Consider the following 25,193-nt stretch of genomic DNA (forward strand, 5'->3'; position numbering starts at 1 on the left):
TGATGTTTGTTCAATGGTCCAAATGATGATTTTACTGGAAAAAAACACATTTACTGCAGAAATAAATGGTTCAAAACATTTTTTTTCGGGCTTAGACATTTACACAGTGTTGTCTATATGTTTTACATTTATTTATAAACAAATATTGCCTTTTGTTTTGCACAATACCAGTAACAACGGGTGCATGTCAAAGATATAATAATAATAATAATAATAATAATAATAATAATGTTATATAACCTTTTACAGGCACGAACTGCTTTTGAGGCTATGAAGCTCATAAATGACCTGATGCTTGTACAGAGTTCAGTGTGACGGTCGTGCTGCTGGTCTGTTTAACAGCCTCTGCACTGCCCTACTGCTATCAGCTCAAACACACACACACACACACAAACACACACACACACACACACAAACACACACACACTACAGCAGGTCTATCACATGACGGCGTCCAGTGGGAGTCCAGTTCCGCCTTCTTTCCTTAACTGAAGTGAATGAGGCGCAGGCGGCGTCTGGCTTTTAGCGGTGTGTAAACCTGTGTGTGTGTGTGTGTGTGTGTGTGTGTGTGTGTGTGTGTGTGTGTGTGTGTGTGAGTGTGTGTGAGTCCCCGCACTGCGGCTCTCTCTCCGCTCCTCTTCCTCGTCATGCTCACGCGGGTGCGCTCCGCCGTCTCCTCCATCATCGGCGGTATGATGGCCTCTGGCGCGAGCGCCGCTGAGCCCCGCGCGGACCTGCCGCTGCGCTTCTCTTACTGCAGGCCGGACTTCCTCGGCCTCAGTCCAGACGAGGTGGAGTGTTCAGCTGACCACATCGCACGACCCATCCTCATCGTGAAGGAGACCAGCCGCCTGCACTGGTCCACCGGATACGCCGAGTGAGTAGCTACACGCCGACTGTGTGACGGTGTGACTGTGTGTCTGCTGCTGCACGCGCCGATTAGCCCACAGAGCTTGGAGGGTCATTCAGTCAACACGTTCAGTCTAGGGAAGGAGATCAGGCCAGATAAACCACTGCAGATCGCGGTGTAGCTGATCCACCTTCCTCCCTCCATCCTGCATCTCTGCTCTCCTGCACCGGCTTCATCACAGCCGCAAACACAGTCACACCAGTCACCCCGTACGGGCAGGTTTGCACAAACACGAATTAGTCTGTGTTTGTAGTTCAGAATAGACATTTTTGTCTGTGTGCCATCATATATACATTTACAAACACAAATCCAGTATTATACCTTCATGATTCATTATTAATCACAGCTCTAATTTGCTTAAAGATACTGGAATTATCATTATTATTGTAATATAGTGTCACAGCTAATAAATTGTATACACGTATAAACCCTTATTTAGTGATGCATGGTGATATCAGAATCACAGTGATATTGCTTTTTTAAATACCACTCAGGTGTGACCAGTGCTTTAATGTAGGGCTGGGCAATATAATATTTTACTGTTTCTTGACAAATTATGTCTCAATGTGCTTTTCTTAGTAAATTGTGGATATTGTCAGTACTTAAAGAACACTGGCTAACTACATGTTTTATATGAGTACATGCAATGTCAGTATAACTAGATCTGTTTAAATGGATTTAGTGCAGTTCAGATTGTAAAACGTTAAATTAAAATTATGATAGTTGTAGGATTAATATTATTTTTTATTATTGTTATTATTATAGGCATCACAGGTTCATCACAGGTTGAATAGGTCCCCTATTTCAAACTGATATTTGATGACGTATTTATTGTTGTTCAGAAGAGCAGAACAGTAAAGCGAAGCTGGGCTAGTATGCCAAAATATTACATTTCTCAGCAATGCTATTCCAGGTGGGTCTAGTTCTGATTTCTACACCATATTGATATTTTTATCAGCATTGGTAGATATGGACATACAAAATATTGGATATCAGCAGTTCCTATATTGTTGCATCCCTGCTCTTATGGATAGTGTGGCCAGGTGTTCACTGCTAGTCTGTACTTTACTGTCAAGCAATCCGCTGACTCTTTATACTCTTCTACTTTGCACATAAAAACAACAGTTAAGCATTATAAGATTGTCAACATGCAGCAAGGCTGTGTCAGAGAGTCCATGTTTGAACTGTGACCTCATCATTCAATTTCATTGATAGTCCAGTACCTTGGTCAGGAGGTTTCTGTCTGGATCGAGCTGAAAATCACTTTTAGACCTTGGAGCCTGCATCAATACCGGAGTCAATTAAAAAGCTTCCCAGGGTGTGTCGGGGTGCCTCACACTCGACTGCTCTAAAAGCAATGTTATGTGCCAACAAGCTACTCACAGGCAGAGAGTAGACTCTGCAGTATAAAAGCCAGGGTCAGACAGTTTTGTGGGGGATGTTGCTATCAGTGGATGATCAATACATTGATTGACCTGACGTGAGAGTATGAGTGTACACATAAAATCTAAGGCTTACAGTTATGTACAAAAGTTTGAACACATACAGTCTGATTACCTTCAGGGAACAACAAAATTTGACATTTTTCAAAACTTCTGTTTATGTGCTGAATTTAACTTCAAAATATCAAAATAATAAATTAGATCATACTTTTTGCCCAGGCCACATTTGCTTCCAATATGTAAAATTCATCAAATAAACAGTAATTGTGCATTATGCAGAAATTTGTTATTTTCACTTTGGAAATCAATCAAACGTGTAAATTGACCCAAACATGCATACGACTGTATATCTGATATGTCTTTTGCAGCTGCAGTTGTGTTGGTAAAAAAGTCAAATAAAATAAAGAAAAGAATAACATTGCTTTATTAACTAATCTGAGAATCAGTGTGATGTGCACTCTATCATTTAAGACTCATCTGCTTCTGGGACACCCAGCCCTGAAGAGTAGAATTTCAGACAGAGCAGCAGTTCAGACACAGTGTGCTTACTGCTGCCGGCTACTCGATACAGGCTTGCAAAAAATCATGGATAATTTGTACAAAGTCATGCACACAGAGGAAGAGGCCTCACTGCTTCTCCATCCACATCATTAAACTGTGTCTTCCCTGCCAAAGACCACTGATTATCTATATCAGCAGTTTCCTCAGTCATGCAGCTGAGTCAGTCCACTACAGTGATGTAACGTGTGTCATAGCTTCTGCAATTGCATGATGGGAAGCTTGCAGTGTTTGCCTTAACAGAAATACTTGTTTGGTCTAGTGTGTAACGCATTTCACTGTATAGTCATTATAATGTCTTAACTAGGAAGCCCAGAACAAGTAATCTGACCTGCCTTGTCAGTATTAATTGAATCAAACTGAGATGGAACGGTGAAGATTGAAGTCAGCATTTGTGCAGCTCTCTGTCCTTGAGGGCTTTATCTCCTGACAGAACGTTAGAGATTGGGATTGGCAAATCATTCAGAAGCAACTGGGTCATTGTGGGATGTGCAGTAAAACGCTGTGGGTCATAAGCAGAAATGGCCCTATTTTCACTTCCCCTATAACTACAATGCAGTGGAGTAGAAGTCATTTTTCGAATGTTTTCATTCGCGAGCAAGTGTAACATCAAAAGGCCAGACTTCTCTTTTTTCTGTTGAAATAAATAAGATTCCACAATGTTTATCTTTCATATGTGCTGTAATGTAGCTGATCACAAAAAAATGGCTGGTTTTCTTGTCATACTGTAACAAAAAAATTCTGATTTCCTAACATCTTTAATCGTTCTCTTTAACCAGTGAGGATGTAGTTTGTTGGTGAGGTGTTTGGAGTCAATACAGCTTAGAAAATATCATTTCAATGGATACTAAAGGTACTGAGATGAACCCTTGAGGGAACCACCCCAGTGACAAGAGGGGAACTGCACCAGTGACAGTTTTATGCCTTTGTGTAGATCAGTGTTTTACTCTGGGCTCATTGATATAGTGCCAGAGAAAAACAGGAGGAAACCTGCCCCTGAAATAATATACATGTAGTAAATTAAAATGTCCATTAAGTGATGTAGTATGTAAACATTGTCAAAGTTTCAAAATCTACCATTCACTTCCCACTCCAGATCCGAAGTGGAAACAAAGCTAGATTTTCATTTTTATATAGCTCCCTTTTCAACGTACAGCACTTTCCTACCCTACTTATGAGGAGTGTTTCAGCCTGGACTGACACAGTCCCATCTACAATGTTGCGCGTTGTTTCACCGTCTGGTCCTAAACTGTAGATAAATGTTCTCATGTTTACATTACATTTGTGCTTTTAAAATTCTATGGCTGGCATCATTTAACTAGTGTATTTTTATTACAGTGTTATTTTGTTTATTTCACCCACATTAGTGTAGTGTAGCTCCTAAATTTTGGTCAGAGAGGACAAAAGCTTTCCCTTAAAAAGAATTTCCTTTTCCTATCTGCTTTGACCACATTTTCTCCTTTTTCAAATCCTTCTTTTTCAAATGAGAATGCCATCTTGCTAAGTGTTAATACTTTCTCCTTCTGTGTTCTTCAGGGTGATTAATGCTGGTAAGAGTGCTCTGAATGAAGATCAGGCCTGTTGTGAGGTGGTGGAGCTGAGGAGACGACCTGCAGACCTGTCCAGCCCAAACTACACTCCAACCCCCAGGAGGCGCTCTTCACTGCCCAGCGGAGAAGCCCTGGAAGTCAGAGAGAACTCACTCACAAGTCTGGAAAACACTGTGAGAGCATTCCCAGCTCATCTCCACCACTGTCACACCTGTTTTATCCATTACACAACATTATGCATCAAGGAAAACACTAAAAAGATGCTTAGATGTGATTTCTTTTTTTAATGGGTAGAAAGGGTAGAATAATGCTGTGGATGGCAGTGGGTGATGTTGTCCCCTCACAGCAAGAAGGCCCTGGGTTAAATTCTCCAGCTGGCCATCCAGACTCCTTTCTGGAGTTTGTGGAGTTTCCCATTATCTCAGTCATGGGCTAAGTGTGCTCACTGCCCCCTAGAGTGTGCATTCACTCCCTAGGATGTATGTGGTGTTTCACTGTATGGATAGGTTAGATTGTGTAGGTGAAATTTCCCCATTATGTGACTTAATAATAATAATTATTTAAAAAATAGCAGAGAAGGTTATACACACATACACACATGTGTTTTTGTGTGATAGTGAGTAGAAAATGTAGAATAATCTTTCGGTTGACTGTATCTAACATGTTCAGTGTATGCGTGCTAACTTATTACTGTGTTTGTAAAGCAGGAAGAAGAGGTCATGTACTTCCACTACTGGGCTCTGTTTGATGGACATGCTGGTTCGGGTGCTGCAGTCTTTGCCTCTAAGTTTCTACACCTGCACATTGAGGAGCAGCTCCAGAGTGTGCTAGAGATCCTGCAGAAGCCTTCACTCCAGCCCCCCACCTGCCTGGGTGAGGAGAACAGCCTCCACCTGCACCCCTCTGGGGGGTCGTCTCAGCGATCTTTGTCCAGGGCGGCCTCGTTGCGGGGGGCCGCTGGGGCTCCAGGCTCTCCAAACACCGTTGCTCCACGCTTCTTCATGGAGAAGAAGGTGAAGCAGGAGAGCCTTGTGATCGGAGCAATCGAGAATGCATTCAAAGAGATGGTGAGTTTTAATAATGAAGATAACAGGGTGCACAGCTGACATGATTACACAATCGAACTTAATTACCTGATTAAAAAAATAATTGATTAAATTTACCTTCTTGATAAATTGGCAATGACTAGATGTCAAGTCAAATCAAAGTTTATTGAAAACAACAGTTTTCGTGATTATAGTGAATGTTTTAGGTTCTCCTACTGGGCTGTTTTACAGTAAGAGGCTGATAGAAATATTCATTTTTATATATTATTTGTCAGAAAGTGTTCATATATAATTCTCTTTAAAGGCTTCTAATTTGTCTACTTTCCAATAAAGTATTTTGGAACTTTTTAAAAGGCTATAGGTAGATTCAGTGTTACAATAACATGCATATTTTACTATTTAGGCCTTTTTTAGAAGTCTGATTACTTAACTAACCATTAAAATAACTAGTAGAATACTTAATTATGAATAAAATTCATAGTGACAGCTCTGATGATCTATAAAACCTGATCACAAGGTAATGTTCATAAACTATTTTAAAGCATTATACATAATAAATATACCTTTATGGATATGGAATCAATAAGCTAATTTATCTACTAATAACAAATGTGTAGGCTTTGGACAATTTAACTGATGTACATACAGTTGTGTGCAAAAGTTTGAGCACTCCTGGTCAAATGACATTTTCTAAGTGGAAATAAACACATCCTCTGTGGAGAACACACTGTTGCACATTGTAATATACTATTAGTTTTTATTTGCTGAACTTTACATATAGAAAAAAAATGAAACATAAAATATGGCCTGTGCAACAATTATGACATATAATTACAACATATATGTTATGTTTTACATTTGTTTATTCCCTGTAGAGGTATGTTAAGAGGTATTCCCTGTATTAGTGTGTTATCTGATGTGTTATTTTCACTGTAATTTGACTTTGCATGTTCAAACTTTCAAAAAATCTAATTTTTGCTTAATCAATGAAAGTGGTAGTTGCTCATTTACAGCCACTAGATGGCAGACACAGTTTGAATCATGTGCAGCCATGTAGACTCTCATTTTGAACATACTGTACATTGAACAGTTAATGGCTGGTCATGTGTTCAGTTTTCTGATGATTCTTTGCTAATATTTTTTTTCTTATATTAATAATAAATTAATATTAATACATTAATATTTTTCATTCTAATGGGAACACGTGTACCTGCAGGACAAACACATCGGCCGAGAGAGGAGTGTGTATGATGTCTCAGGAGGCTGTACAGCTTTGGCAGTGGTTTGTTTGTTGGGAAAGCTTTTTGTGGCCAATGCAGGGGACAGCAGGTAAGACCCCTTCTGTTTGATATTATGCACACTCATTGTTGCTGATATGGAATTACAAGTTGTCACAGCATGTTTTCACACAGTTGTCGCAGTGAAGGGTAAAAGTGTAGTTTTATGTCTGGTTCATGTTCTGGCAATAAAGTGGTGCATGTCCTACAACACAGTTCAAAGGTGATTCATATTCAGTGTATGAGGGCCATATCCAGAATATAAACATTCTCTTTATCTAGCATAGTGAAAACCTTATTTTATGCATGTAACAGCCTTTTGCACCAAGCGAAGAAAGAGTTTAGTGATCTCTTCCTGCTCAGTGTACTCTGTTTCTTTGCCAGGGCCATTATTGTGCGAGGAGGAGAGATCATTCCCATGTCAAGTGCCTTCACTCCAGAGTCGGAGAGACAGAGAATTCAGTGTTTGGTGAGACCATAAGCTTACAGTCAGCTCAGAATTCCTTGCCAAATCCTTCTTTATTTAAGCGGTTCTTAAAGGTCAGTTTGTAGGAGTTTAACTAATGTTATCCAGACATTTTGTAGTCGGACAGGACTATCAGACAGCTGATTCGAAAAACCAAGACTTAAAAGAAGAGAATGCGCTGTTAATAACTGCAAGAATTTTATGGATTAATTCATTTAGAAGTCAGTTTCAATAAACTAAATCATTGCTTTGTTCTGCTAATTATTAGAATTAAAGTGAGTTGTTCCTGTGCAGTGACATCACGTGAACAGAATTTATCATGAGATGGATGAAATGATATGGATAATATGAATGAAAATAGCTTGTTGTTCTCAATAGGTGAAAGCCTGTACTCATGATTATAAAGAATATCATATCATTTCTAATTACTCACAGATGAACAGCAGGTAAGTCTTCATTTCTATTGGTTTTGTGAATAGGCAAGCTGGCAAGAACATTCAGATGCTGTAACTGGGTCGTGGGTTGAACTGATAGAGTACTCACACAAGAGAATATCTCCTGAGCTATGTGACTGGGAAGTCCAGCAGTACTAGGTAGCTGTAGCTTACTCTCAATACAGGCAAAATCAGCCACATGGAGCTCAAACGGAACCACTTGAAAGCCAGAAAATCACATCAGTGGTACAGAAGAGAATGCCTGATCTCTGTTATTGTTGTTCAGACTGCTTGACTCATAGTTTTGTGTTGATAATTGTCTTCTGTTTCTACAATGTCTCCATGGCAGATTAACTTTACATTTTCCATGAAATGCACTCCATCATCTAGCAGTAAAAAGATCCACCTTTGAGTTTTATATCAGTCAGTTTATACAGAATGTTTCCAGTACTTGCTGTCCAAAACAATGAAACCCTGAAATTACTGCAGGACCCACAGACTGGAAGCCTGGCTCCTGCAATGTCCTGCAGTACCTTATTGTTAACTGTCTTGAAAGTTAGCAAGCTTGTTTAAACTTATATTAACCCTGCAAACATATTTAATTGTTGAATTATTACTTAGCTATTATTAGTACTTTTTTTACCCAACATCATTCAGTCTGCCTCTGGAGTAAAAAGATATTGTCTATGTTGAAGCAGATGAGAAGACTTCCTTTGTCCTTATCTCATCCTCTTTTTCTCCAAGGCTTACATGCAGCCCCACTTGTTAGGGAATGAGTTCACACACTTGGAGTTCCCTAGAACAGTTTGCAAGAAGGAGGTGGGGAAGAGAATCCTATACAGAGACTACAGCATGAAGGGCTGGTAAGTGGACATCAGCTTTAGGATTCACTCTTTCTGATGGTTCAGAATGATGAGTATTTTACACTTATTATATTAATGTGTATTATTATATTAACCAGGGTCTGTTACATCTACTTGTCGATTTCAGATTCACATTTTTTTTTCTGTCTTTTAGCTCTCTGATTCTGAATTTAAAACAGCTTATAATTGATGTCTCCATCTCTCAAAGCTCAGCAAATCACTGTATCATATTCAGAAACACCCAAGTCAATAACATAAAATACAAAAGGTTAAAAATAATTGATGTAACATTTATAATTGCAGGCCTAAGTTTGCCTTGTGGGACAGAATATTACTTTAGCAAATCATGAAGTTTAATCTCAGAACACTCAAAGCACAAAATTAGCATAAAATGAGTTCAGAGTTGTGAGCATCCTTTAGGGTTCAGTGTATTTTTTTGTAATTAATGAAGCCGAGAGCTGCATTGAGCAGACTTTTCTACTGAACTGCTCAGTTTTATAACAAACACAAATCACTGGGAAGCTACTGTATCTCCAACAGGAATTCTGAACAAGTTTGTAAGCTTGAAGACTTTGAAAATCTACTTACTTTGCTTCAACTGTCAATTTTTAGTACTTTTTAACCCATTTATAATGGATCATAATGAGGAGAGTTGCTGAGCTCTAATCGAAATCATCTTCAAGAATAAATTATCTGATACAATATTCAAATAGTTTAAAATAAATGACTACTAATTGTGTGTCTGACTTGAATTTTCAATGTAAGAGAAATGAATAGAGACAATAATCATTCCTGTATTGTAGTTGGTTCTGTAGCTCATTTTGTGTGTGTGCTCTGTGTGTAATGTACTGTGCTCTTGGAATGTAACAACTGACTAAGGACTCCTGGAGAAGGCTGTGTGTTGTGATTTTGCCCTCTGTCATTTTCATCCCCTCTTTCCCTCGACAGGAAGGTGAGATAGTGAGAGTAACTGTATAGACGAGGGGCTGCTATGAGTGATGTGTGGAACTGTGTTAAAGTGCTGGACGCACTGTGTGTGTGTGTGTGAGAGAGAGAGTGAGAGAGAGAGAGAGAGGTGATCTAGATCCCAGTAAGCTGTATCAGGAGAAAATACACGCTACCATTCAAGAGTTTGGAATTACTTGTTATATTATTTGTGTTATTTTATACATAATACTAACATATTATGTAGATGTACATTTCATAATCTACACACCAGAAATGGTATTTTTAGATATTTTACTTAATATTTCAAGGATTATGATTATGATTATTATTATATATAATAAATTATGCTCTGTATATATACATATGTAGTGTGTATATAGACAGATGTCCTGTGCACTACAGACAGATGCCCTGCTGGCATGAAACACTGTGTTCTTCAAGTGGCCAGAGGAGCAGCCAGATTTCAGCTGTGATCTCCAAATTTGCATTTATTTCTCAGCAACTCCCTTAACTTAAATATGATATTTACTACAATACTTGTAAATATCATATATCAATATATACATACATATACTCACTGGCCACTTTATTAGGTACAATACAATGTGTATGGTTGACATAAATAGCTAATCAGCCAATCACATGGCCACAACTCAATGCATTTAGGCATGTAGAGGTGGTCAAGACAACTTGCTGGAGTGCAGACCGAGCATCAGAATGGAGAAGAAAGGTGATTTAAGTGACTTTGAACGTGGCGTGGTTGTTGGTGCCAGACGGGCTGGTCTGAGTATTTCAGAAACTGCTGATCTACTGGGATTTTCACACACAACCATCTCTAGGGTTTACAGAGAACAGTCCGAAAAAGAGAAAATATCCAGTGAGTGGCAGATGTGTGGATGAAAATGCCTTGTTGATGTGAAAGATCTACTGAGATTAACTAGATTAACTGCCTTCTGTTTACACTTTACACAGGCTAAACGAGTCCAAGATCAGTGCAAAAAGACATGCATGAGACATTCATGCATACAGAAATGTGTTTGGTGGGTCCATATGTGTGCGCGGTTGTTATGAAGGGGGAGTTTTCTGCACTGTATTTTGTAAAATAAACTCTTTGATGTTATCTCTGTTTTGTGTGCAGGGCATATAAAACTGTTCAGGAGGATGACTTGAAGTTTCCTCTGGTGTTTGGAGAGGGGAAGAAGGTGAGTGTGAGAACACTGTAGACTGAGTGCTGTAACCAAATCCAAGTGTCCAGACTGAAAGGATGTAGAATTATGGTTTAATGTGACAGTTTCTAAATCTTCAAACTACACCAGTCAGTAATTTATGTTTTTCATGTATTTTAGTTCGGTTTGTATCCTAATCAGCATATAATAGTTTTGGTTAGGGATTTGGTTTCTTCGTTGGAGTGCCATCCCTTTTGTGAATTTATTACTGTAACTTTAAGCGCTGCAGTTATACAACAACAAATGCATTTACATGCACTTAATGATCTGATCAGATTTTGTCAGTAATTCGTTCAACATGATTACTTGCACTTATATAATGGGGAAACTCTGGGTCTGCATGAGTCAAGTAATAATCAGATTTTAGCTTTTGCAACCAGCCAGTAAGGTAACAGAATAAGGCATATGTAAACATTTTTTAACACTGATTCACTTTACCATAAAGTGTAAGTTATACTTCATCTAGAAGAGGAAGAATATTCAAATTCTTCATTTTGCTTAACATGTATTTGGTGTCAGAGTCACTCCAAAAGTGTTTTGTTGCCATCTTGTGGATGCTGTGCTAAATGCTGCTTGCTACTTCTGGGGCAGATTTCTAGAAATCTGATAACAGCCTTAATCTAAGAATATGCTGAGTATACTGTTTACATGACCACTTCAATAATCAGATCACGTCTAAAATCCGATTATGATTGGATTATTAAGTGGATTCGATTTTCTTCTCTTTATCTGCTACACCATTTCTTTCATTTGTTAGTTCTTGTTGGCTGGTCATAAAAATAAGTAGCGTTACCTTTTAAATGATGTAGTTTTCTAAAACTGTGCTCTAAAAGTGAACTGTTGACATTTTTAAAACTGTCAGCATCCAAAACTATAAAACTTAAAGACACGGATAAACGTGTCTTTAAATTAATGCTACAATTGTCTCGTCCTGTTGGATGTGTGTGTCCTGGCTTATAACTCAACAGTAATTACTGCAGTGAATCTGAGAAGACCAAAATAAAAAACAAAATATGATATAAGAAAGAATGGCTCATGACGCTAACAGAAAAACATGTAAAGGTCAAAGAATATCACCGCCCATTCCACAGAAAAAAAATGTTTTTAAATAAAATGCTTAGTAGTAGGAGCATTGCTGATGTTTCAAAACATACAAACATTGTTTTCCATTCATTTTTTTTGTAATGTGAAAAAACACAACAACCCATTTACACCTATTATGCCTACAGCAGTTTAGCTCTGCACAAGGTTTTCAGCCTGGACTGCATTTTGAATGAGACAATACAGGACAGCAAATTAGAACAGAGTTCATTTGCATATATCAGTCTTAAAGGCACAGTAAAACCACAGTAATGGATAAAGAGAAGTTGGATGCCATGTAAAAGTGCAAGAACACTGTAGAACGTTAGCCTTTTAAGAGTAGAGATGGCACAACGCCACTTTTTCTTTTCCATTACAGATATCTTGTATATATATATTTTTAAAGACAATATCTTGTTTTTAAAATCTACTACATACTTTTAACTGAAGCACTTAAGATGATCATCTAAAAGTAGACTATCATACTCAAACACTCTACTATTCCTCAGGCAGAGATACTGTTTCAGGATAGATTTGTTACAAGTTAGGATCACATTTGTTCTTTTTTCCTCTGATATGCCATCCAACATTTTCTGCTGCAATTGGCATGATATTAATGGCTGGGTAAATGTAAGCAAAAAAATCTACTTTTCCTGGTGTTAACAGAGCCTGTTCTCTCGATAAAAAAGAAGTAAATTTATATATAACAGTATATCCACCTATTCAGCCTTACCTTTCAAAGTAAGAGGCAGCTATTGCCTGGTTTCATGAAGTTGCATCATATAGCAAGTGCATGTCCAAAAAACCTCGTCTGGCAAGTGAGTTTTGAGTTTATAAGACCAAACTCATACTACACTCTTAAAAAAAGATGGTTCTTAAAAAATTCTTTCAGAAAGACACTCTATATAGCACCAAAAAGGGTCTTCTATTGTTTCAAGCTTGACATTGCAACAGTAGAAGAACCCTATTTGGGTGCTATATAGAATCCTTTTCAAAAAGGTTCTCTATAGAACCAAATACAACACATTCTTCATCAATCTGAAGATCAATTTCAACATGCAAACAACCATTTAAGCATGCAGATGGTTTCATACATATGTTTGAGTATCTGCTAAATGCTGTAAATGTAATTCATACAAAACGATTGTTTTCACTAAAGAACCCTTGAAGAGTCACCTTTTTCAGTGTAGTGTGAATGTATAAATTATACTTGTTATACTATTGTTTACACACTGAGACAGTATATTGGTGAAACTTTCCTTTAAACAAGAAAAAAAAACAGTGTAGTGGGTCCCAGCAGAGGAATTATACATCACTTTCTTTGAAGTGTTGAAGTGCAAGAGAGGTGGTGCAGATATCACAACTTGGCTTTGCCCTAGTGGAACGTCAAAGCACTTCAAAGCCCACCGGGGAACCTGCCAGACCCAATAATGAGCCAAACATCTCAGGATACTTTTCTTTTTCGCCTGAGGACCTTTCGCAGCTCTTCATAGATTTGGATTCTTTTCTCTGACCTCAGACCAGTTTTGCAGCAGCTGTTTCAATGCATAAATAAAGAATTAGAGTGGAGGAAGCTGGTTGTAGATCAGTGTAAATGCACGCATCCTACCGTGCATATTACACACATTAAGCATCTGCTCGGCTCTCTCTTTGGTGCCTCCGTAGTCCTCCTTCTCCTCTCATGTTGCGTTTGATAAGGTTGCAGTGAACTCTTTACCCTCCTTAGCTATGAGCATGCGGAGGCATACAAGGAGCATAGAGCACACTGATAAGAATAAAGTTGAGAGCGCTCTGAGGGGAAGAACAAAAGAAAAGGTGGATAAGGAGAAGAGGGCTGAAAACATAGTGAAAGAGCAAGAAAGCCATGTCAGGTTTATTAAATCAAGTGTGTTAGACTCTGGTTCAGTGTAAGGACATTAACCAAAGTAGCTTCTGTTAGAGCTTATTATGTACTTTCAATTAAATTAGGTAATAAATGATGAGATTATAACTGGTGAAGTAATGAGTTTGGAATTTTAAGTGGTTTTTTTTTTTGGTTGCAGGCACGAGTGATGGCCACCATTGGTGTTACAAGGGGATTTGGTGACCACGATCTAAAGGTTCATGGCACGGATATCTCCATCAAACCTTTTCTCTCCAACTGCCCAGAGGTAGGATAACTCTTCCCTTTCAGATAAGATAATCCTTTATTAGTCCTGACACAGGGGAAATTTCCAGTGCAGCTACAGCAGTAAAGGGATAGCAAGACATTCAAGAAAAGAGTAACAAGAAGAGAATTAGCAAAGCAAAGTACAGTTTGTTACTTATTACCATATATACGAAATATATAAAAATAAACTAACAGTAAAAATATAAACTCTGTCCTTCACAAAAAATGAACAATATAAACATTATCAATAAAAAAGCAAAATAATCTTTACACTATTAGGATATTATATTATATTATATATTATATTATATTATAGGATATGACATTTAAGGATTGTACATGGAATATTCCACAACAAGTATTGCACATGAGGTATTATTATATTTCATATATCATATCAAAACCTTATTGCTAATGTTTTCCCTGTTTTTATTCATTTTTTCATACACCAATATGGGAATTGAGGGGTGATGCTGATGTCCAATGCATAAATGTTTATAAATCCAGTAAATGGTACTAAATCCAGTTAGCTTATTGCTATAATGTTACAAATGCAGTGAAAAAAATAAACTATAGACATTTTAGCTTAAACGTTCAGCTCTTCAAGAGTACAATATATACACTATATTGACAAAAGAATTCACTCACCCATCCAGATAATTTAATTCAGGTGTTCCAGTCACTTCCATGGCCACAGGTGTGTAAAACCAAGCACCTAGTCATGCAGACTGCTTCTACAAACATCTGTGAAAGAATCTAGAAAGAATTTGTGAAAGAATGGGTCACTCTCAGGAGGTCCATCTCCAGTGAATTTCAGCATGGTACTGTGACAGGATGCCACCTGTGCAGTCCAGTTGTGAAATTTCCTTGCTACTAAATATTCCACAGTCAACTGTCAGTGGTATTATAACAAAGTGGAAGTGATTGAGAACCACAGCAACTCAGCCACGAAGTGGTAGGCCATGTAAAATGACAGTGCGGGGTCAGCGGATGCTGAGGCGCATAGTGCGCAGAGGTTGCCAACTTTCTGCATTCAAGAGCTACAGACCTCCAAACTTCATATGGCCTTCAGATTAGCTCAAGAACAGTGCATAGAGAGAATGGAATGGGTTCCATGGTCAAACAGCTGCATCCAAGCCTTACATCACCAAGCACAATGCAAAGCTTTAAATGAAGTGGTGTAAAGCGCCGCCAGTAGAGGAGTTGCAAGAGTTGGGCTCGCCCCTTAGTTCCAGTGAAGGGAACTCTTAATGCTTCAGCAGACCAAGAAATTTTGGACAATTTCATGCTCCCAACTTTGTGGGAACAGTTTGAGGATGGCCCCTTTCTGTTTCAAGATGACTGTGCGCCAGTGCACAAAGCAAGGTCCATAAAGACATGGATGAGCGAGTTTGGTGTGGAAGAACTTGATTGGCCTGCACAGAGTCCTGACCTCAACCCAATAGAACACCTTTGGGATGAATGAGAGCGGAGACTGCGAGCCAGGCCTTCTCCTTTCCAACATCAGTGTCTGACCTCACAAATGTGCTTCTGGAAGAATGGTCAAAATTTCCCATAAACACATTCCTAACCCTTGGGGAAAGCCTTGCCAGAAGAGCTGAAGTTGTTATAGCTGCAAAGGGTGTGCCGACATCATATTAAACACTATGGATGAAGAATGGGATGTTGCTCAAGTTCATGTGTGTGTGAAGGCAGACGAGCGAATAATTTGGGAAATATAGTGTATGTCATCAAATATTGGTTCAAAATATTGGCCAAATCTAAACATCTGTCCAGTGCTGATCATTTTTTAAGCAAAATACTGATATGATTCTGATATCATTGTGCATCCCTGGTTAAAATGTAACTGTAATCTAAATTTAAGGTGTGTTTTTTGCCCTGATACAATTATATAAAAAGTATAACATGCTCACACTCTATGTGGTTGTTGGTTGTCAGGATGTTGGCATTATGTTCTTGTTAGCTATCCCATCATTGTGAGCGGAAAGAACTTGGCAGCCTCTTTCAGCATGTTCACTTTTAAACAGCTGAACTCTACTTGCCTTCTCTTCAGGCACTGCAGCCCCTGACGGCATGGCAGTCTCTCTGTGCTGCGCCTGTGAAATCTTCTGAAGCTCTCTTGATCTTTAATTCACAGTTGTGCAGAGTTCAGCCACAGTTCAAGCATACAAAGATAAGGAAAGCTTAGCTTCTCTAAGTTTTTAATCTTAAGAATCCCCTCCTCCTTCTGCCAGAGCTTTTTTGGGCAGGTTCTTTGGGCAGGTCTCTAAGTACAGTCATACATTTTTGTTGTTTTGGCTGTGGATTTTAAATAAAACAATAACAGTAAGTTTCCATCCACATGTTTTGTACAAGAAATTTCACATAACCAACAACAAGAAGTTAACATGAAGTGGATAAACGTTTTTGCCGTTAAAACAAAATATGATAAATCATGGTGGGAACACAGTTGTCAAAATAAATGTTAGTTATTTCCATTTTTGCTCAGCAGTAGCTTCAAAACATGGCAGTCAGTGGCAGGTACCAGTGGACAGAAAAAGAAAATAAAATGTACCTTTAAAAAAATTAACTCTGATATTAGCTGGTAAACGGCAGCGTAATGTATGTCTGCATGAACTGCATCAGTAGTGTGTTGAATCAATTGAAAGGTGGAGCTACTGCATGCATTAGAGCAATATTAAAAAAATGTGAAGACAATATAAATAGTTGTATTAAATAATTTATCACATGTATCACATAACTGAACAAAAAACAAACATATCTGTTCAGAGGACACATTATTATGCACATATGAAAAGGTAGTTTTAGTGCAAAATATTAAGGCAACTTGCAGCCAAATCATCAGGTCATTCATTCAAATTTGATCATAAGCCAGTATTAAACATACTACTAAACTACAACAAAATGGACATTTTGAAAAATTAGGACCAAAAAAAGAAACATATCAGTCCAGAATATCACATTTAAATGCAGACATTCACATTTTTTTAATCCCCCCCAAAAAAAATGGTATCGGCTGATATTCTCAGACCAGATTGTGGAGCAAGAAGCTGGATCTTATTTTGATTTCATGTTTCTTATTTTTATTGAATGTTACCATGTTCTTGCTGTGTTTAGTAGCTTGTATTTAGATTTTGGATTCTTTTCATCTTTTAACCCTCTGTGAAACCCTCTAGGCTACATTATGTGTATTAAATGTGCTACACAATTAAAGCATTTTTAGTAGTAGTAGTATTATTATTACTATTTTTATTATTACTGCTACTAAGAATTATTCATGTGAACCATTTGTAAATGTGAAAGTGTTGCTTTTCATTACAGTTTAGCTTTATACCAGTTTTAACACTATCTTTATACTCCCATGTGTTGATGTTTTAAGTTTTCTTTTTCATCACTGTCTACTTTACAGGCATTGGCACTTCTTTGTCTTCAGGTTGAGTAATACAGCAAAAAAAGTTCAGATACAAATCCCACATCTAGAATCAAATCTTTTTTAGCCCTCGTGTGCATGAAGTAAACAAGTGCAGTGACAGTAAGGATAATTCACTGTAGACACAATACAGTTAGAATAAAGATTCGATAGTCTTTCTTAAACCCTTAACTGTCCATACTGGGATGACACTGATCTACATTCCAAAAAACACAATGCTTTGGTGAATTATGTTGTGCTGAGGTTGTAGTGTATGGTGGTATGATTTGCATAAATGAAGCCAATATAAGCTTTTGAAGAGGCTAATGAAGAAACTTGATCCTGGAAAATGTATTTGTTATGGCTCTGACAAACAGTAAGGAAATGAAAAGTGTGCTATGACAGTGAAAACAAATGAAATTTTAACCAAAAATATACTTCAAGCATTTGGATTAAAGGGTGATCTTTACAAAACTTAGTGATGCACAGAGCCTCAGTTCTTGTTCGCAACCAGCATCATCACCCAGTCAAACTACAGCACAACATTTGCATTTATCTGAAAAGAAAGTTGATGCACATAAAGGTCTTGTTTTGTTTTGGTGTCTAGGTGAAAGTGTACAACTTGGAGCAGTTTGAGCATGGAGCTGATGATGTCATGGTTATGGCAACAGATGGATTATGGGACGTTCTCTCCAACCAGGAAGTGGCTGAGGCAGTTGCTAGTTTCCTTGGAAACTGTGACCCTGACGACCATCACAGGCAAGTTCTTAAGTGTGGGAAACAGTGCTAAAGCAGATCACAAGAGTAAATATCCAGCATGCCCTGAAAGGCTGACCCAAGCTAAATTAAGGCATCAGTAGTCTCTTAGAGCATGGTTGTGCATTTGTGTACAAAAAAAAGTAAATCAGTTATTACACTTTTATATCAAATGTATAGATGCTAAATTAACCACCTTACTAAATAACCCGGGCAGCTAATCAGATGCAGCCTGAATGAACAGTAGACAGTAGTTTGGCAAGAAAACCAGACTGATGTTAGCCAAGTACAGCAGTTTGGCTACTGATTGATGTTAGTTAACCTTGGTGGAAAAAACAGCTTAGACAGCATGAATCTCATGCTGGTTTCCACACTTACACTTTACACTTATGACATTTGACAGATTCTGTTATCCAGAGTGACTAATAATGACTTATTGGTATAGCGTTGGGTGCTTATACAGGCGAGGGATTGAACACAGTTTACAGCGTAGAGATCAAAAGTTTTACCCACTACACTGGTTTTTCCTGGTCTGGTGCTTGTGGTTGACCAGCATACCAACATCCAAAGCACAAGATATGATGGTTTTGGTGGTGATCAGCATAATATTTTCCATCGCTGCTCACCAGCATCCAACACACAGCACATGCTGGTTTTGATGGTGACCAGCTATGCTAGTTTCTCAAACAGGGAAAGTACAATGATTTGGCAAGAAGACCATTGACCATGTTAGTCAAGTAATAAGCAATGTTGGCCTTTTCCAAGGTCCTAAAGTGTTGAGCAATTAAAGTTTTTTTATCTAAGCATGCTAAGGAAATATCTAAGGAGATGTCACTGCTCTGTTTCTGGTTGTTTGGAAAGATGATGCCTTCTGCTTTGTCTTTACAGTGCCAGAGTGGTAAAAATTGCTTATATAAACTATGCTACAATACTGCCTAAGCACATAATGTGCCCTATATAATGTATGACAGTCTCTTTAGCAGCTACTCTCTATCTCCCCCCGGTCATTCAGGTATACTATGGCAGCCCAAGACTTGGTGATGAAAGCCAGAGGAGTGCTGAGTGACAGAGGCTGGAGGATAGCCAATGACAGACTGGGCTCTGGTGATGACATATCTGTTTACATCATTCCTCTAATGTTTGGAAACAGACCACCACAGCCAAGATGACCAATGGAGAGCCAAGGAACAGTAAAGGAGGAAGCGAAGAGCTCCCCTGACTCATCATCATAGAGCCGTTCGGAATGGCCTGCGCTGGCCCCAAGGCTTTGAAGATATAGAGCTATCACAAGAGCTGTCTTAAGACTTCTGACTCCTCACTGGAGGTCACAGTAGATTAACCATAAATTTAAAGTTTGACAAACTGTAGGACTTCATATGTCAGTGTTCTACAATTGCTATTCTCAACAACCAGTTCCTAATATATAGTTCAAAAGCTACTGCTCACAGCCTGGTTGTGCTGAAGTCTTCCTATTGCCTTCTGTTTATTTATTCTCTTAACACATGATTTTGTCTCTTTCCTCTTGTCCATTCTGTGAATGGAACACAAAGGGAAACTATTGAGATTTGGATAACTAGATTTTAATGAGAACTGAGAACTGGTGTAAATAAATTTAGAGATGTATTTGGGGGTGGGGGGCGGGGGACTAACTTCCCATCCACGATGTGTGCTCTCTCATATGCTCTGGGGGTCCACATTTCAGTGTGTGTGTTTTCCAACAGCACAAAGCTGAAGAGCATTTTTGTACATATGTAGGAATTGTGGTCTAGGATGAGAGACGTAAAGACTTTTTGCTTGTTTCTGGTCATTTATTGATGTAAACGTTCCATGCAAGATGCGAAACTCCGTGCAGCTTTAATTTGATTTATTTTATTTATTTAATTTTTTTTTTTACATTATCTTTCCATTATGCCTGGGGTATTGTAAGTACTGAAGAAGCACATAAGATTCGATCATGCGTTTCTAATAATGATACTACAGTCCAATAAACTCGAAAAACAGAACAGACATTTTCAACTGTGCTTGCACTACCGGGAAACCTTTGAATTATTACTGTGCTCTCCAGCTCTGACAGGTTTTACTGTATGTCGGGCTCCACAATGTGCTATTTGTTAGTTATCACAACAGCAGCCTTAATATTTCTGATATCACAGACGTCTTCAATATTCAAATGAGCTTCTAACCAATCACTGAACATTTTCCATTGGTCCAACAATAATACAGGCCAGTTGCTAAGCTGTGTTACAAATAACCAATGTATTTTAGCTCTATGGCAAAACACAATGCAATTATGCATTTATCTATATCATGTAATCCTAACTTAATTCATAGAAACTTTACTGCTTATGTCTTAAAAAGGATCATCAGAGGCAGAGTCACCCAGCATGCTGGCTAGTTACCTTCAGTGGCTAATAGACGCTTTCGAGGTCATACCAAATTATTTAGTAAAACTCGGGTGAGAATCAGTGACCGTAACAGTAGCTTTTCCCAAAGTAGTTTTCTAATGTTGCATTACTGAACTAGACTGATTGCACTAACATCTGACTTATCTCAGCAGAACAGCACTAGAAAAGTGAAAAGGAAAAATGAAGGCCAGTCCTGCTCTAAAAGGTGTGGTCACGTTAGTATTTTAACAATAAAAAAAAATATCTACACTGCACTGTTTTCAATTCATCACTGCATTGCCTGAAGAGAGGTATGAGTGGGTGATCTCAGAGCAGAGCTGTGTGATCTGCTGGGCACCACCAACACACTCCCAAGAGAGAGGCCATCTGGTCAGCACAGCCCGAGTGTGACTACAACAAGACTCATTTGGCATGAGAAGACAGAGTGTGTGCCATCAGCGTTGGCATTATCATCACTCTCTCACACGCACAGTCCCTGAGCACAGTGAGCACTAAGTGTAGGAGGATGGGAGGATGGGCCCTCAAGGTCATCCACATGCTTACTGAAGGAGAGGCCTAAAGGAGGGGCTGTGAGGAATTCTCCCATGGAAGACCTGTCACTTAGGCTGTGTGGCCTCTTTAAAGGGACGGTTCACCAAATTTTTTTTTTTTTTTTTTTTTAAATGTAGCTTTTCAACTCTTTCCCGAAATGTAGTCAACTAATCAAAAAACATTTCGTTTTGCACTGGAGCTATGGGGCAGATGTAGCTAACTAGTCATTTAAGTGTCACCCAAAACAGACCTATATCACAGAAGGGGCTCCAGTGAAGGACTAAAGAAGCTAAGTCCAGACTTGTCTTGAGTGATGAGAAACTACACCTAAGACATGGGGTGAAATGTTTATATTATATTTATTTAGTTTAAACTATTCCTTTAACCCATTTGCAAATATCAGAAATTATACTTATCTACTCCTAATTCACATAACTTTCAGTGACTTGTCCTTGACTATTCTAAAAGTTGCTTGGTCTCTCTCTACGGATAGGTGAGACAAACAGAGAGACAGACAGAGAGACAGAGAGACAGACAGAGAGACAGAGAGAGAGAATGACCAGAAGACATTAGGATTCATACAGTCCATACATTTCCACGTCGGAACATGAAAACAGGTACATTTTCATTTTTCTCCCCCATAATTAAAGGCTCAATCCCAACAACTGATCTATAATTTAGCAGATTTAGCCCTTTAACACAGTCCTATTAGCTACGACTGAACCCCTCAACGATGAGTCTATAGCTTAGTAATGAACATGTGCAGTCCTGTCGACTCTGAATGACCCTTTACAGAGTTTTAAGATCCTATTCTACGGCAAACCCCACAGTTCTGAGATTAACGTCTAATAAACACCTCTTCGGAAATGAGTCACCTGCTAACGGCACGGCCCACAGATACGCCCCGCTTACGGGTACAGAAGGGCGCGTTTCTCTCCCATAGCAACACCACATCGACCACACAGTGGAGCAGATGAAGAATGAACACCGGGACACACAGGCGGCTCCTGCAGGCTCACTTCTGAAGGCGTCAGCTGATCCTCGTGGCTCGTTGAGGAGCCGAGTAGCAGCACAGGAGAACGCTACAACAGATACATCACATTCACTGCGCTGTACGGTCTGTTATAATTCAGCAGCGAGCAGAAACACGCTGCTCACCGCTACCGCTCCGGCTGAAGTTGATCACCAGCACTAGCAAGGCAGTAGCTTGCGCAGTCACCTCCATAGCGGGCAATCTCACATCCCAACCAACAGCACAAACTACTACCTCAGCCAGGACATGGCAGGCTGCGCGCGGAGAGCCGCCTCCCCAGACAGTCTCGGAGGACGCACATCAGGGACTCTTCACGGCGGTTTTAAAGGAGATACTGCTCCTCCGCAGGTCGTCCACCTCGCTGAATGGCAGACTGGCGCTCTCTGCTGTACAGCGGGTTACTCTCTCTTCTCACATACGATTGGCTGATCGGGCAGCCAATGAAATAAAGAGAACCACGCCCATCCCTCTTCCGGTCAATATTTTGTACCCTCCTGGAGAAGATCATCCTCTCAAGGCAGAAGAGAGATATTACCTCACATCCATGACCTTTATTTGAAACGAAGTAATGGATAAATAATAATAATAATAATAATAATAATAAAAACAATAACAATAAGAATTCCTTCAAGTTAAATAATTATGAATAATTGCTTATTTGCCATATGTACGACACTGACAACGGTGATCCAGATAAGACCAGACACATCTCATTAGATCCAAACGTATATAAAAAAGGATTAGGTGTTCATAGAACTGTACCATTTATTTTACACACACACACACACACACAGGGTACATCCCTTCTCCAGCTGACTAAAGATGGCATGGAATGTTACAGTAAGTTCTTGCATAAAATCTTTTGCTGTTGAGAAAATGTCACAAAAAGACAATCTTTTTTTAATAATTGATGTATTTTTAAATCATTCTCAAATTTGAGATTATTAATGTTGATTTGTTTTGTTACATCATTAACACTATCACCACACACTGTACATTAACTCCTGTCATGGAAAAGAAAAAAAAAAAGGTTTGGGGCGGGGGGCAATAAAAACAATGAACACTGCAAATTTTATGGAGCAGTTAATACATTTTGTTACTGTCCAGGCAGCCAATCATAATCTAATAAACATGTGTTAGAAGAAGCTCAGAATGATGGAGCTTGGTTTCCATGACGACAGCAATAAGATGCGCTGGGGTGAGAAACAGTCCATTTGTGTGGTGTGTGTGCGTGTGTGTGTGCGCATGTGTGTGTGTGTGTGTGTGTGTGCGTGTGCGTGCGTGTGTGTGCGCGTGTGTGTGCGTGTGTGTGCGTGTGTGTGCGTGTGTGCACGCGCATGTGAGAGTCACATTCATGGTTCCGGCTGGATAAAAAGCTTGTGGGGGGAGGTATATCAGATCACGACTCCCCATTCTGCACTTTGGACACTGGCGGCTGCATTAAGTCTTTGAAAGGCCCCAGAGCCTCCTTCAGAGCAGAGCTGACCTCGGGAGAAGAGCAGGTGATACACTCCACCAGCGTGGGGTATAGAGCAATCACCTGAGCCCAGGTATTCCCATCCACTGCAGAGACCACCAAGACAGCAGCGCGTGGAGGAGTGAAAGACAGAGAGATGGACACAACACCAGAGTACACAAAATGGACAGGGTGAGAATACAAGGATAAGAACTGATGATTAAGCTTTTTACCTTAAAAATAAAGAGGAAAAACATTCTACTTCATCTAAAACGTGATATAAAAACTAGCAATTAAAAACAAGACAAACAGAATTAAAATGTCCACTATGCTGCTTTAATAAATACACTCACCATTCTCAGGTTGTGTCTTTTTGAGGGAATCCATGAGCGTGCTAACAGCTTTTAAGACAAAAATGATTTCTGTCACTTGTTGCCTAGGAGAAAAAAAAAAATACACCAAAAATACAAAAGGTCAAAATCACTGGTCAGTGTCAGACATAAGAAGTCTTATTCAAGCCAGATTAGTTTTACACAGGGAGATACTGTAACTTGATTTAGGTCTGAGGTCTGTGATTTTAAGGTGGTATAAATCTGCAAATCCTGACAGTAATAATTCCAGAGTGAATGAACATCTGAACTTGCCGCTCTATTAATTAATGGTCATTAGCAATAGTTATAGTCATTTTGTAAAACAAGAACAAAACCTAGTAGTAGACATGGCTGTGTTGTTATTGCTATTGAGTGTGGTGCCTGTTGTGTAACACTGACATGAACACCTGGTCTATGATGTTTAAAGATGTTTACAGCCAGTCAAATCCTATAAAACTGCATTCAAGAACTTCCCCCCGCAAAACTAATCCAGCTAAAATAGCATTACAGTCCTATGCAATGACATATCCATTAAAAACTGTACATGGATCAATGGATGTCATCATGCAACCAACACTGCATTACTGATCACTCCAGTCCAACAATCCAGATACATAATTGCACTAAAATTGCAAAGGGCAACAGTTGGTCACCCACAGGTAGAGAGCCATCACACTGTGTCACATTCGTGCCAACAAATGGTGGGGGAGAACCAAAGAGGACTGAGAACAAAATGGAGCACTGTTCAACGGATGAATGAAGGACCAATGAAAGATGCAAATGGGCTTAACCTGTACGGATGGCATTCTAGCTCCATCCTGAGTGCACTGAGGGAGACACAGTGAGAAGACTGTTATGGTTCTGAGTGTGTGGCAGATTCACACACTGTAAAAGCACATTTAGATGAGTAGTTCATGCCAGTCATATGGCCAAAAGAGAAATGGATTTGTAAGAGGGGACTCTCTCTGTCAAACTGAGGTGTCTTACCTGTTCATCTGAGAATTCTGTGCTCATACCATATGTTTGTGTATGTATAATTACCTAGGCAGTGGGCAGCGTCCGCTGAGTCTCTCGTCCTCGACATATCTGCGGAGCACGTCCTGTGCTCTCTGCAGCAACACTGAGAGAGCCATGCGCGAGATATAGCCCTCCTGTGGTGTACTTGCTTTATTACTGAAGGAAAACTGCAAGAGGGTCTCAAAGCACACTTTAGAGAACTCCTCCCGCATCCGGATATCAATCTCTGCCTCTGAAAACAAAACAGCATGACCGGACTAAACACA

At 39.2% G+C, this 25,193-nt stretch overlaps 2 protein-coding genes across 7 annotated transcripts in view; one reads left to right on the plus strand and one right to left on the minus strand.

Moving 5' to 3' along the window:
* Positions 1-260: 260 nt before the first annotated feature.
* On the plus strand, positions 261-20,747 carry ppm1h (protein phosphatase, Mg2+/Mn2+ dependent, 1H). Of its 2 annotated transcripts, none has more exons than XM_017701168.2 (10): positions 261-877; positions 4,447-4,633; positions 5,168-5,527; positions 6,723-6,835; positions 7,168-7,252; positions 8,428-8,546; positions 10,633-10,696; positions 13,843-13,950; positions 17,966-18,117; positions 19,127-20,747. In XM_017701168.2, exons 1-10 carry the CDS (start codon positions 648-650, stop codon positions 19,281-19,283), a joined length of 1,575 nt encoding a protein of 524 aa, XP_017556657.1. In that variant the 5' UTR covers positions 261-647; the 3' UTR covers positions 19,284-20,747. The 2 variants fall into 2 exon arrangements, with proteins under 2 accessions (XP_017556657.1, XP_017556655.1); XM_017701166.2 differs by having other exon boundaries at positions 263-877; positions 5,165-5,527.
* A 2,076-nt stretch (positions 20,748-22,823) lies between these two features.
* The window catches only part of mon2 (MON2 homolog, regulator of endosome-to-Golgi trafficking), a 37,113-nt gene continuing 34,743 nt past the window's right edge, over positions 22,824-25,193 (minus strand). For 3 of the 5 annotated variants that reach the window (XM_017701170.2, XM_017701169.2, XM_017701171.2), the window contains 4 exons: positions 24,952-25,159; positions 24,702-24,737; positions 23,893-23,975; positions 22,824-23,646 (listed from right to left, as the gene is read on the minus strand). In XM_017701170.2, coding sequence (XP_017556659.1) covers positions 23,483-23,646; positions 23,893-23,975; positions 24,702-24,737; positions 24,952-25,159 — 491 coding nt within the window. In that variant the 3' untranslated portion in view covers positions 22,824-23,482. The remainder of the gene's footprint in view (positions 23,647-23,892; positions 23,976-24,701; positions 24,738-24,951; positions 25,160-25,193) is intronic. The other 2 variants (XM_017701173.2, XM_017701172.2) reach the window with 1 other exon arrangement.

The sequence above is a fragment of the Pygocentrus nattereri genome, chromosome 11 (genome assembly GCF_015220715.1).
Source record: "Pygocentrus nattereri isolate fPygNat1 chromosome 11, fPygNat1.pri, whole genome shotgun sequence".
Taxonomy (NCBI): domain Eukaryota; kingdom Metazoa; phylum Chordata; class Actinopteri; order Characiformes; family Serrasalmidae; genus Pygocentrus; species Pygocentrus nattereri.